At 39.5% G+C, this 13,133-nt stretch overlaps 1 protein-coding gene across 5 annotated transcripts in view; it reads right to left on the reverse strand.

Moving 5' to 3' along the window:
• The window catches only part of NAALADL2 (N-acetylated alpha-linked acidic dipeptidase like 2), a 691,918-nt gene that overhangs the window by 149,734 nt on the left and 529,051 nt on the right, over nt 1-13,133 (reverse strand). For all 5 annotated transcript variants that reach the window (XM_067536536.1, XM_067536537.1, XM_067536538.1 and 2 more), the window contains one exon: nt 1,888-2,034. In XM_067536536.1, coding sequence (XP_067392637.1) covers nt 1,888-2,034 — 147 coding nt within the window. The remainder of the gene's footprint in view (nt 1-1,887; nt 2,035-13,133) is intronic.

The following is a 13,133-nucleotide window of genomic DNA, read 5'->3' on the forward strand; positions in this document are numbered from 1 at the left end:
AGGGCCTTGTGCAGGCTTCCCTGCACACTGACAAATTTCACCCCGCATTAAAGAAAAATAATCAGTTGTCTAATTTTATTTGATGAGAACAACCAAGTGCTCAGTGCTATAAAGAACAGTAAATAAGATACAGTCCTGACCTTTACATGGTGTGAGAAATAATAAAATGACATTCTAACTAGTAACAGAATATTCACAGCCTATTTTTAAAGCATTGATCATTATTTTCTTTCCTTTTTGAATCCAGGTGAAAATACAGAAATGAAAAAGAATCATTAGAATTTACTACTCTATAAGCATTGTGTACTGTATTTATTTCATTCACCACAGAGGAAATAGTCACTATGTGTTGTTTATAATCACAGTTGCTTATAATATTCCCATTTTGAAGTTGTCTCCAAAAATAAAGTAAAGGTCAGTCAGTTTTTTACTTCAGGGAAATATCTTTGTTGATTTTGTGATAGATGTTCAGTAAACCAAATGTTTGTTTTGTTATATCCCAGTCTCTCTTTCAAACAAAGGACAGAAAAATTGATCCAAATTTCCCCAGAAGGAGTTACCTAGGCAGGAACATTTGCTGATTGCAGTATATTACTTGAAATGAGAATTGTCTGATTTATTTTTAAAGTAAATAATAACAACATTAATAATAGAAGAAGTTTAAAAATGTGTGATTTTTTAAAGAAAACAAGAGGGTTTTGTTGGCATAAAATGTTTTTAATTAATTCTATCAACCCCAAACTTCCCCTTTTATTGACAAAAAATGTTCTGCTAAAGTATGCTGCCATTTTGCAATGACCCAGGAAGGAATGAAGACTAATAGCTTATGTGCACAAGGAGAGCAGAAATCCAGAAGAAGAATAGTGTAAATTCTGTTCAGCTAAGGAGAGCAGAATACTGGAGGGCGTGGTGGTTTCTCTCTACAGGCTCAGAGTTATGGAGTTATCAGTTCCTCCACGGTGCTATGGAAAGGGCAACAAGGTTTAACTCTTGCAGTTAATATTGCACATAGGGACTGAAATTCACCTCAGTGCACAGGGCCAGCAGAGGCCAATGAATTGAGAACAGTGGGGCAGATTCTCCATTCTGCTTCAGTGCAGCAGAGAGGGGGTAATACAGAGGCCAATTATGGTTTTATGATCCTCAGCTGCCTAACCGCGAGACAAATTAGAACTGTGCAGGAGCAAGGTAGAGTCAAGAATAGTGGAGCTCCCCTCCACCACAGCTAATCCTTGTCCCACTAAAACTGCACCCCAGAACAATGTCAGCATACACTTCAGTTACATTCAGGATAGGGAAAGAGGCCAGAGTTTGGGGACTCTAACCCAGTACACAGGAGTTAATAACTGCTATGTGGATTTAGAGCAGAATTTTGTCCATAATTTGGAGACAGATGTAAAATACATCTTGAGGTTTTTCTTTCTTTGCTAGACAGAACAACAGAAACACAGATTTTTTTGATTTTTTTTTAAGTAGCAAACTGTCAAGTTGAGTTGGCTAATCCATACTGTTTAACTTAGATGACACAGAGACTTAAACATCTCCCTCAAAAGCAACAAATAGCAAGAGCCCACTTGATGTCATGGGTTACTGTGAACGCGGAGGACTACAATTATGTTTTTATGTTAATCTTTCTACTGCAATTTTATTGTTGTGATCTGCTCCATCAAAATGAGAAAGACAGTATAAATCTTTTTAAATTGAGTGCTACACCACTGTAAAGAGCTGCTATTTCCAAGTACTATAGAAAATTCTAAACATCTAAAATAATTCATTACAATGAGATAGCTTTCTGCTATCTTACTTGGCATGGAATATCACACTGAGTAAAATCAGATTCTACATTCTTATGATTTTCTTGTGTTGTGTGTTTCCATTCACAATTACCTCTAGTGTTTTGATGTCTTCATAAGAAAATTGCACGGTGGGGACTCCAAGGTGGTTGACGAAGAAATCAGAATCACCCTGCATCTGCACAGAACTCACATTGGATCTTGGACACTTCACTTTCCTCAGACAGGTGAGACTCTGTCGCTGAAAAAAACAAATCAATAGTTCTAGTTATTTAATTATTTGCAACTAGCCTGTAATAACTTATGATAATATTTGATATTTATGCAGCATTTTCAGCCTGAAGGGGCCCCAGAGCAATTTAAAAACACGGGCCACATCCTCCACTAATGCAAATCAGCATGCATCAATTCACGCCAGCATATGACCTGGATATATATATATATATATATATATATAAGTAATTCTTATATACATATAAAGGCTATATATATATTGAAGTAATTCTTATATACATATAAAGGAATTACTTCATCCATCATTGAAAGGCAGCAACCACTGTGGTGAAATGTAGCAGTTGTTTACGAGTGCACAGCAACATGGCTGACTATTTCAGAGCAGGAAGTGTAGGTGAATATCATATTCAAATGAAACAATGGTGGGGGAATTTAGGTAGGCAGATGTAATTACCCAAATTGGCTATGCCTTCAGGCTTTAGCATCCTACACTTACAAAGTGTTCCATGGTATCTTTAATGACCATGATGGGATCGAGTTTTTATTTGATTAGCACAATGCTCCCTAACATCATAGTGCTGCATTAGATATCTAGTCATCTCACCTGAAGTGCCAATGTTCCATGCAATGCTGGCAATTTAAAGTACCGTGATGCAGTGGCTCACAGACAAGGGGTTAAGGAGTGAAATGCAATGAAAAGATTGAAAATGCATAGTACAAACTTTCTGTGCTATTGATTTAAAAAATTCTATGCAATAATGTCTTTATAATCCTTCCAAAGGAGTACTTAACGGCAAAATCTTAGCAAGGAAAGTGCAGTAAATGAAAGCTGAAAACTAGAAAATAAACCCAAGACAGAGTACTAGCATCATGTACTAATGTAGCTTTCAAATGTATTAGGTAATTAAGCACTTTATATGCAGGCAAAAAGGCTTTCAATATCTCTTATAGAAAATAAACTCCCTAGCTTTTCTTAAGAATACTAAGAGGCTAAAGTAGTGCATAATACTTGGATGGCAGTCTATATAGTATATCACAACTCCTTGATACTCTCCTGGTAAATTAATAGCCTGTTTCATGAACAGTTTGTTCATCTTTTAACATTTAAAAATAAATACACGAGATCTGTGAAATCTGATTGTTCTGTTCAGTTTGAAAATCTAGTCAATTACAAATAAAGAACCAGATCCCAACATTGTTTCTTTCTCATATAGAATAGCACATGTACTACACCACAAACAGCATCATCTCCTTTAATCTGATTGTGCTGGAGGAAGATATAATTCAACATGAGTAAAGGAATCGGAATCTGGCCCAAAATGAATTTAAAGTACTTTCGGGTGATATTCCGACCCTATCTCCACCTGCCAATTATTTTTGGTTATGTAATACCATTTTTATTTATTCTTAATTAGTTGTTTCTCTCCTACTGTTGTGTGAAGATGCATCCAATCAACAAGGGAACCTGGTTGACTATCAATTCAGAAGTTAAAAAATGAATCTGTCTCAAAACAAAAGGCCAACTTCTCTGCTAATGTACATTAGTGTAGCTCCATTGACATACATGGAGCTAGAACAATTTACATCAACCATAATTCTTGCTCTTTAAAGTATATAAAGAACATAAACAAAAATAGATATAAAAATTAAATATTACTCTTATGTGTTACCTGTAATCATAATTGTTAAAACATTTCAGATAGAAGTTTGATTTTTTAGTTGATGGGGTCCTTTCATTCCTGGTGTCTCACTTAACCTCCTACCCATTCTTTAAATAGGAGTTTTCAAACACATTAGGCAGACATTTAACAACTTCACAATGTATGAATGTTTAAAGAAGTGAAAAATCCACCCACTCGGTACTATTATGAAACCAGCCAGATCCTGTACTCTGTGTACCGGGAAAGTCTGTCTGTAAATTAATGTGTTTAGCTCTCTTATGTGATCAAAAGGGAAAAAAAAGCAAGCTTCACTGTTAAAAAATATTGGACTCCTTGTCTAGAAAGAGTGCTATAATAGACTGTACCTTTCATTGTCCGTCCTTAAGAGCCTGATTCTCCAACCCTCACTCATGCAGAGCAGTACTTACTGACGTAAATAGCCTGACTGAAGTCAATGGCCTTATCTGATAAAACTTGTCACACTAGAAGCAGCAGAAACTTGTCTAATCCTCCTTATATACTCAGTTCAATAAAGATATGTTTAAAAATAACTAACTATACAAGACATTCATACTTTAATATATATGACCCACATAAAAAATGCAATATGACTTATACGTCCACATATAAATACATGTGCATAATATTAAAAACACACACACACACTGCATTTTATAGGTTCTGTTTGTGGAAACCTTGCAGCAAACAACTGCCTAGTTAAAGAGAAATCATGTAGTGAAAATGTGTGCAATATAGGTTAAAATGGATGAGTTAAGTCCAAAATAGCTATTTTTGTGTGTGTCTGACTATGAGCTAGACGTTTTCAGGAGTCACCTAAGAAATACCAGTCTAGTAGCATATTTTTTAGCTTATGAAATTAGTGGCTTTTCATAACTCCATTACCCTCTGCCCCACAACAGAGAAACACACATCTAATGTACAATACTAGTACTCTGTCCCAATGTTGAATCCCTTCTTGTTTCCTACATGGCAATATTACAGAGAAACCATTCCTCTATATGTTGTATTGGAGACATCTGATTACTACAGCAGAACCTCAAAGATATGAACACCAGAGTTACGAACTGACCGGTCAACCAAACACCATGTGAAACCAGAAGTAAGCAATTAGGCAGCAACGGAAGGAAAAAAAAAAACCCAAATATTATGGGGTGCCTGAATTGCATCTTAAAGGTCAGTACATATGGGTTTCCTGTCCCCAACTCCTCTTGCCATGTGAGGGGCAGCCACTTACAGCTAGAAGGTGAAGATGCTGACGTTCACAAGCACAGCTGCCAGCCCAAGGCAGCCTGACTGGAGCATGCAAAGCAGAAGCAGCCCCCCTACCCTCAGGAAGGGTACACACTTACAAGCTCAGGACTGAGCTGCTGAGAGCTGCTGCTGTTGCAGTAAAATCCTAGCCTGGAGTGGGAGCTAGAGGCTGCTCTCTGGAGGAGTTTTAAAGGGCCACAGCCTATGCACCAATTTGGCCCACGGCTGCACTCCTGGGTCGTGGCTGCACCTCTGGGAGTGCCAGGGGCAGGGGAGGGAGTGGCAGCGGGCTGGCACCTACCCCTTGCCACATGCTGCCTCTGGAACGCAGTGGGCAGTGCACTGAGCAGAGCAAGGCCCGGGGAGAGGCGGCTGAGGGCTGAGGCTTGTAGTGTCAAGGGTGAAGGGCAGGCCTCCCCAGTTCAGCCCAGAGGCAAGAAGCAGGAATAGGGCAGAGAGCTGCTTGTGAACCAGGCAGAGCTGCCAGGCGCCACCTTTGCAGAGATCTTTCCGCCTCAGCTGGAAGACACTGACTGCAGGGTTCTGTACCATTATGTTTTGTTCAGAGTTACAAACATTTCAGAGTTACGAACAACCTCCATTCCCGAGGTGTTCATATCTCTGAGGTTCTACTATATTAGGATTCTGCTAATTGATAAATAAGGCCTGGCAACGTATATAACAAAATTGTGCAAAATGGCATTTTCACAATAAACCTTTAACGTTTGCATATTTACTTTTATCTCAATGTAAAAACCAATCTTACTGCTAGTGAAAATTCAGTCAGTTTAACCTCCTGAACATATATAAAAAAACAGCGAGAGTCCCGTGGCACCTTAAAGACTAACAAATTTATTTGGGCATAAGCTTTCGTGGGCAGAAACCCACTGTGTCGGATGCATGAAGTGGAAACTTCAGTTTGGTAGGTATATATACACAAGCAAGGATGGGTGAGTTACATCACAGTGAGGAGGGCAAATGTTAACTAGGTTAATTCAATCAGGGTGGATGAGGCCATTCACAAGAGTTGATGAGAAGGTGTAAATGTCAAAAGAGGGAACATTTTTTTTTGTAGTGGGCTAGCCACTCCCAGTCTCTATTCAGACCTAGTCTGATAATGTCAAGTTTGCGTCTGAGTTCCAGCTCTGTGGTTTCACACTGGAGTTTGTTTTTGAAGTTTTTTTGCTGAAGTATGGCAACTTTCAAGTCTGAGTATCCAGGGAGATTGAAGTGCTCTCCTACTGGTTTTTGAATGTTACCATTCCTGATGTCTGATGTGTGTCCATTTATTCTTTTGCATAGAGACAGTCCGGTTTGGCCAATGTACGTGGCAGAGAGGCATTGCTGGCACGTGATGGCGTATATCACATTAGTAGATGTGCTGGTGAATGAGCTCCTGATGGTGTGGCTGATGAAACAAATGAACATATATAGTGTTTCATGAAAATTTCCTGAATTTTGCCAAGTCAGAACATTTTTGTGCAATCAGAATGAAATGTGAAAACCTCAAATGTAGAGGCTTATTAATTTAATTGATAATATTTCAGAGAGCCCTAATTGTCATTCATTACATTTTACATGCTAATATAAAACTATTTTTCCTCACTCACACCCTGATTTTCAAAGCTCCTGACCACCTGTAATAGAACCTCGATGCCTCTGACAAGAAAGATGGTATTATAGAACATCAGGCACCCAAGTAGAGCGGCTATTGTGCCTAACTATTACAACATACATGGCGATATTTCCCACTGAGCTGAGATTTTGCAATACTTAGACATAATATGTTGGTTAACATCTTGGTAAATGGTACAGCATTTCCAGTGTCACACTAAAATATTCCATTAATTTCCAGCTGCAGGAGGAAACGGTATGGATTCTTAGCATTAATTAATTTGCCAGTGTATATATCTTGCTTTTCAAACCATGCTTTCTGCTAGTTTTTGCTGTTTTACTTCCTCAAGTTGTAATCCTGCCAGATTTTACCAGGCACACCATTTTACAATCTATTTGCTATGTGGTGCAAATGATCTTTTAAAGTGTATGCTCTGAGGAAAAATCTCTGTGTGATGGGGCGTGCACCCCACACCAGCAAAGATCGGGTTGAGGTGGCAAGAGAGGCCACTTAACCTATAGATTGTACCTGACGGAAAGTCAAGGACTGATAAAGCCTGCGGGGAGGAGCTGGGTAGGGTTTATAAAGAGAGCAAGTTGGCAGTAGATAGGGGGGTTGCAGGGTGGGGAAAAGGAAAGCAGCATTTTTCTTCTGTATAGTACGGTTTCAAAGTTGTATTACGTCAATAGTCAGCTGTAAACTTTTGAAAGACCAACCATATTGTTTTATTCAGAGTTACAAATATTTCAGAATTACTAACAACCTCCATTCCCGGGGTGTTCGTAACTCTGAGTTTCTACTGTCCAAGGGGGAAAGTAGGAGCCTAGAAAGGCACGGTAGGACACAGTCCAGGGATGGAGCAGTAAGGTCTGAGAGGGATAAACCTGAACTGCTGGTTTGGACATCCCCAGATTGGAACCCAATGTAGAGGGCAAGCTTGGGTTCCCCTACCAGCCACTGTGGGAGTGACACAGTCAGCACAGTGGAGATGGAGACTGCCTGGGACTTTGAGGAAGGAGACTCTGATAATACCCTGGAAGGAGAGGATAATGGTGACTTGGCCAGTGAGCTAAGCCATGAAGGAGAGGCATTGCAGCTCCAGACCAGCGAGTGAGGGGCTGCAGAGCGAGTGACTGAGGTAATGAGCTGAGCAACCGTTGGACAGGGTGTGGACAGTGGTGAGCTGATTCCCCAGACGAGGAGGCATTGACAAATGGTAAGTCGCAGATCCTGTGATAGTTCGCTATTGGATTTCTGGGCATTACATCTACATTAGATAGTATGGACTGTATTTCCCTTTTTAGCTTCCACAAATGACATAGTCACTTTCAGATTTACTCTGTTAACATGATTAAAAGGCAGTGTAAGATGTGCTATCTCAAACTTGAAGAACTGTGTTAATAATTTATTTTTTCCCTATACACATTCTGAGGTTAGTAGTTCATTATGTTTTTAGGTATTTTTTACTGTAATTTTTTACACAAGTTTTGACAATGTCTAAAATCAGAACAAACTTAAAATAAGTTAACTAAAGCTCTGATCCAAAGCCAACTGAAATCAATGGGAGTCAACTGGATTAGACTCTATGATGGCTTAGTGCTTTCTAGAAGAGTTATCAGGAGCTGCTGCAGACTGATTAGACTTGTGTGAGGTAGTAACGGGCAAGTCACATGTTTTACAGGACACAAAATGCCATGGAAAATTTAAAAAGGAAGATAATGTTTTGCAAGATGAATAACATACAGAACTTCAGAAACTTTCAATCTGATACATGAGAAGTGAACAGGTTTTCCGGTGAGGCTGACTGTCAAGATCAAGCAATATGATATCCATCATTGTGACATCTCTCATCTGTGCTGCAAAATCTAGTGGTTTAGCATCAGTGGTGTAAACAAAGATCTTTTTCGTCATCCCACAAGGGAGGGCTGCTTTAAAAGTGCAAACAAGGCTCCACAGAAGCAGCAGGTGCTGCCCAGCAGATGGGCTGCATCTGTACATCCCTTTGCTGAATCACTGCAGCCTTAGCTCACCTGCTATGCCCCCTTCTTGGCCAGCATACTGGGGCAGAGCTTGCCAGCTGCAGGACCCCCTGTGGAATAGGGGTTGCAAGCCCCTTTAGGTCAATGGACCAAATCCCAAGTTCCTTCCTTGGTCCTTATTCGATCATGGTAAATAAGGTCTTAGTTAAAATCAAACAAACAAATCTGAATTAAGAACTCAAGATTGGCCCACTGGAAGTTGCATATGCCCAGCACCTCAAGATTTTGCCTTCTCTGCTTAATACTTTTGTAGCTCTTCAGACTTCATTTAACAAAAGGTAACTCTTTGGTTGTTGAACACGGATTGTGCAATTTTCTCTCTCTGAAATGCTCGTTCCTTAAAAAACAATTCCTTGTTGCTCTGTATAGAACAACATAAGGGAAAATTTTTATTATGACTGTCTAGTAGTAATAGACACTGCTGTTTTGTGATTATTTCAGAGTGAACACTCAGTGACTACCACACGATACTTCATGCTTTCCACAAGACATAATAAATTTAGGCTTGTCTATCTGGGGACACTCAGGAAAGTTAATATGAATTAACTAAAGACATGAATTTAAAGTGGATAGATTAAACCTCAATAAACCCCTGCTTGGATGCTTTTTATTCAGAATTAAAGTGGCCTTAATTCGGTTTAGTTTAATTCATTTTCCCTTTAGAAACAACCATTTTTTAATCCTAATCAACAGATTTCTTAAAATGAAAAGCCTCAGGACAGGAGGATATCACAACACAAATACATGTGTTCACTTCAAACTATATCCATTTCACTCAATTCATCTCTCTACAGATACCGAATCAAAGAACCACTTCTCACCATGAATGAACTGTGAAACGTAGTGGAAAAAAATATTGGCATTTCTGAGTCGACTACTGGTGCTAGTGATCTTTCTGAAAAAGTGAGAGCATTGTGACACTCTAGCAATATGGAATAAATAGGAGTAAGCATAAGATCTCTTATTTATTATTAATTATTTTTATTACAATATCAGATAGAGGCACCAATGAAGGATCTGGGCTGCACAATGCTTGGCTCAGTAAACAGTTGCTGCCCCAGAGAGCTCTCCATTAATGTTATGACAAGACATAACAGGTGAATGAAACAACAAACTGGAAGGGTAGAATGAGGTCACAGTGAGTTATTGTACATTATGAAGAGCATTAATACTCAAATTATGGGGCAGATATATGTGTAGTCATGACAGTTATCAGATGAGGCAGTGCATTTTGATACAATATTCCTTAAAACAATATGTATATAGGAACATAGCACACCTGCAATGTTCAGGGGTTGTCTACATGGAGACTGAGTGTGCAGCAAAGAGGATGTGAATGTATCACAATCTGGAGTCAGAAGACCCGTGTTCCCTGGAGAGGCTGTGGTTGATGGGACACCAGTGGAATAGGGAACGTGGAGAGTTAGGTGGGAAGCTACTCAACCACATGGACAGAACAGTCACCAGGGTTCAATAAAGTTTCACTTGTTCAACTTAAACTTCATTCAGCTTCACACTTTGTGAATCAAACACAGTGGCAGCATTTGCATTGTTGACAATGCAGCAGCAGGCAGCTTGAGTCATGGAACTCGGTCTGAAGTCCCCAGAGCCCTGGATATTGCAGATGCAAATTTAGCTAGTGATGGAGCTGGAGAAAGGAGGAGAAGGACAACAGCAGGAAAGTAAAACTTGTACTTTACCTTATTGAGGAACGAGGCAGACAGGTCTGCAGCACTCTGAAGTTCCCCACTGCCTCAACCCTCACAACAGTCCTTCTGCTCCCCAAAACAGAATGAACTTATAGAGTGATATAAGTTTCTCACTAGTGACTAATCCGAAGAGTTACAGTCTTAGGCACACTGTCTGCTACATGCAATTTTGGGGACGTTTCAGACTCCCTGATGTGGAGACAGGATAGCCTACGGCACTTGGGATCAATGTCTGTGGAGCAGCTGCTCTGGAAAGGCAATTGCACATTAGACAGATGCTTAGACATAGGGCATGCAGCAGAAGTATCAAGGGAAAGGATAATATCCCTAGGAGGCACAACACTGCCAGAAGTACATGCCATGAGACAACAGCAAAAGAGAACAAGGGGCCAGGGTTCCATACCCAAAATGAGATGCGTTTACTATGGGAAACAGCATGCCCCGCACTAGGACAGCATTGTAAAGAATGTGGCAAGTTGAACCATTTTAGCAGTGTGTGAAAGAGCAGAGGAAGGTTCCAGAAAGAATCAGACCTGCATAACAGGGGATGGCACATCAGACAAAGATGATGACATCTTTACCCTTTCCATGAGCCCCAGAGCATATCAGGTTCAGGCTGTCAGGACAGGAAAGCAACAAGGGAATCCCAACCTCCATGCATGCCACAATGTTATTAGGGAAACACAATGGCAATTTCAGCTGAATAGTGGAGCCTCCTGCAATGTGATGCCTTGGGATGAATTGGACTCCAACATAGCCATTACAAACAGCAGGTGCAGTCTAATCATGAAAAAGAGAGCATAATGTCTCTTATAGGAATATGTAAACCCACAGTAACTACCCCAGACGATACCAACTGCCTGTCAGAGGTAGATTCTCAGACTCTTTTTCCCTTGCACACACTACACATCTTGTATAAGGGCACAAAAACCAGGAAACACCTAGGCACATGCTTAACTTTAAGCATGTGAACAGCTCTAATGACTTCAATGGAACTATCCATGTGTGTAACTTAGTTACACTTAGACTAAAGTCTTTGTACAGTTGAGGCCTAAAAGTTGTGTTAAAACTATGACTGCAAAGCAAAACTCATTTACTTTAGCTTTTCTTAGTTTCATTGCATAGTAGAGTCACTTTCTGCTGATGCACTTTCTCAAGTTTTTAATTTTATGGAGAAAACATATATAGCCAACTAATAAAGAAAAAAATAGAATGTTATTACAATATCTTTATTGGCCATGCGCATGATGCTTTTGTTAATATAGACCCTGGGTCCTGCCAGCATTTAGGCATGTATTTATCTTTATGCACTTGACTAACTACACTAAAATCACTAAAATGAAATACGGATGTAAACTACTTAATTACTGAATAATGTAATTAAATAATAAGAAAGAGGTTTGACGTTTTAAAATATCATTATCCTTCATGGCCCATAGCAATGAATTTGTGACACCAACATACAAGATGAATAATTCTAGTATCTTAATGTTTAACTGCTTGCTTCAATTTTTAGTGTACTAACAAGCACCAGAATGTAAACACCTTTTAAAACATGAACCTGTGATGCCAGTTAACACTATAAGAATAAGTTCACTAATAAATATTTACAGTACAGTAATATACAGGGAGAATGTTTTACATGCACGACACTTTGCTTTTACCAGTTTATCTTCATTATTAAGCAGACTCTAAATTATCAATATTCTTTAAGCTTTCTGAAATAACAGTAAAGTTCCTAGGGGGTGTTTTGCATTTATTAAATATACGAAAAAGTTTTCCAAAATTCAAGGACTATTTGAAAAGAGGATAATCATTTTTTGCAATAAAGAATATCTTATCCATGAAGACAAACTTTCAAAAAAATCCTAATCAGTGCAAAAGACATATACAATAACCGTCCACAATACAGCAGAAACAACGAGAGTCCCGTAGCACCTTAAAGACTAACAAATTTCTGCGGGAATAAGCTTTCGTGGGCTGAAACCCACTTCGTCAGATGCATGAAGTGGAACTCACAGATAGAAGGTATATATATATATACATCCAAGGGTAAGAAACATAATAATGGGGAGGGCAACTACTAACAAAGTCCATTCAGTTAGGGTGGATGAGGCCTATTCACAACCACTGATTAGAAGGTGAGAATGTATGAACAGTGACAACTACTTCTTGTAATGAGATAACCATTCCAAGTCCCTATTCAGATCCAGTCCGATTGTGTCAAGTTTGCGTATGAGTTCCAGCTCTGCAGTTTCTCGCTGAAGTCTGTTTTTGAAGTTTTTTTGTTGAAGAATGGCAATTTTCAAGTCAGCTACAGAGTGTCCTTGGAGATTGAAGTGCTCTCCTACTGGCTTATGGATGTTACCATTTTTTATGTCTGATTTGTGTCCATTTATTCTATTGCATAGTGACAGTCCGGTTTGCCCAATGTACATGGAAGAGGGGTATTGCTGGCACATGATGGCATATATTACATTAGTAGATGTGCAGGTGAATGAGCTCCTGATGGTGTGGCTGATGCGGTTAGAACCTGTGATGGTGTCACTAGAGTCGATGTGCAGGCAGAATTGGCAATGGGGTTTGTTGCAGGGATAGGTCCCTGGGTTAGTATTCTTGTTGTATGTTGTATGATTGCTGGTGAGTATTTGCTTCAGGTTGCGGGGGCTGTCTGTAAGCAAGGATAGGTCTGCCTCCCACAGCTTGAGAGAGTGAGGGATCATCTTCTAGGATAGGTTGTAGATCCTTAATGATGTGTGGGAGAGATTTTAGCTGGGGGCTGTAGGTGATGGCCAATGGTGTTCTGTTGT

Source organism: Emydura macquarii, unplaced genomic scaffold (assembly GCF_026122565.2).
Source record: "Emydura macquarii macquarii isolate MOO-44397 ecotype Brisbane River unplaced genomic scaffold, CSIRO-AGI_Emac_v2 contig_3603, whole genome shotgun sequence".
In the NCBI taxonomy this organism is placed as follows: domain Eukaryota; kingdom Metazoa; phylum Chordata; order Testudines; family Chelidae; genus Emydura; species Emydura macquarii.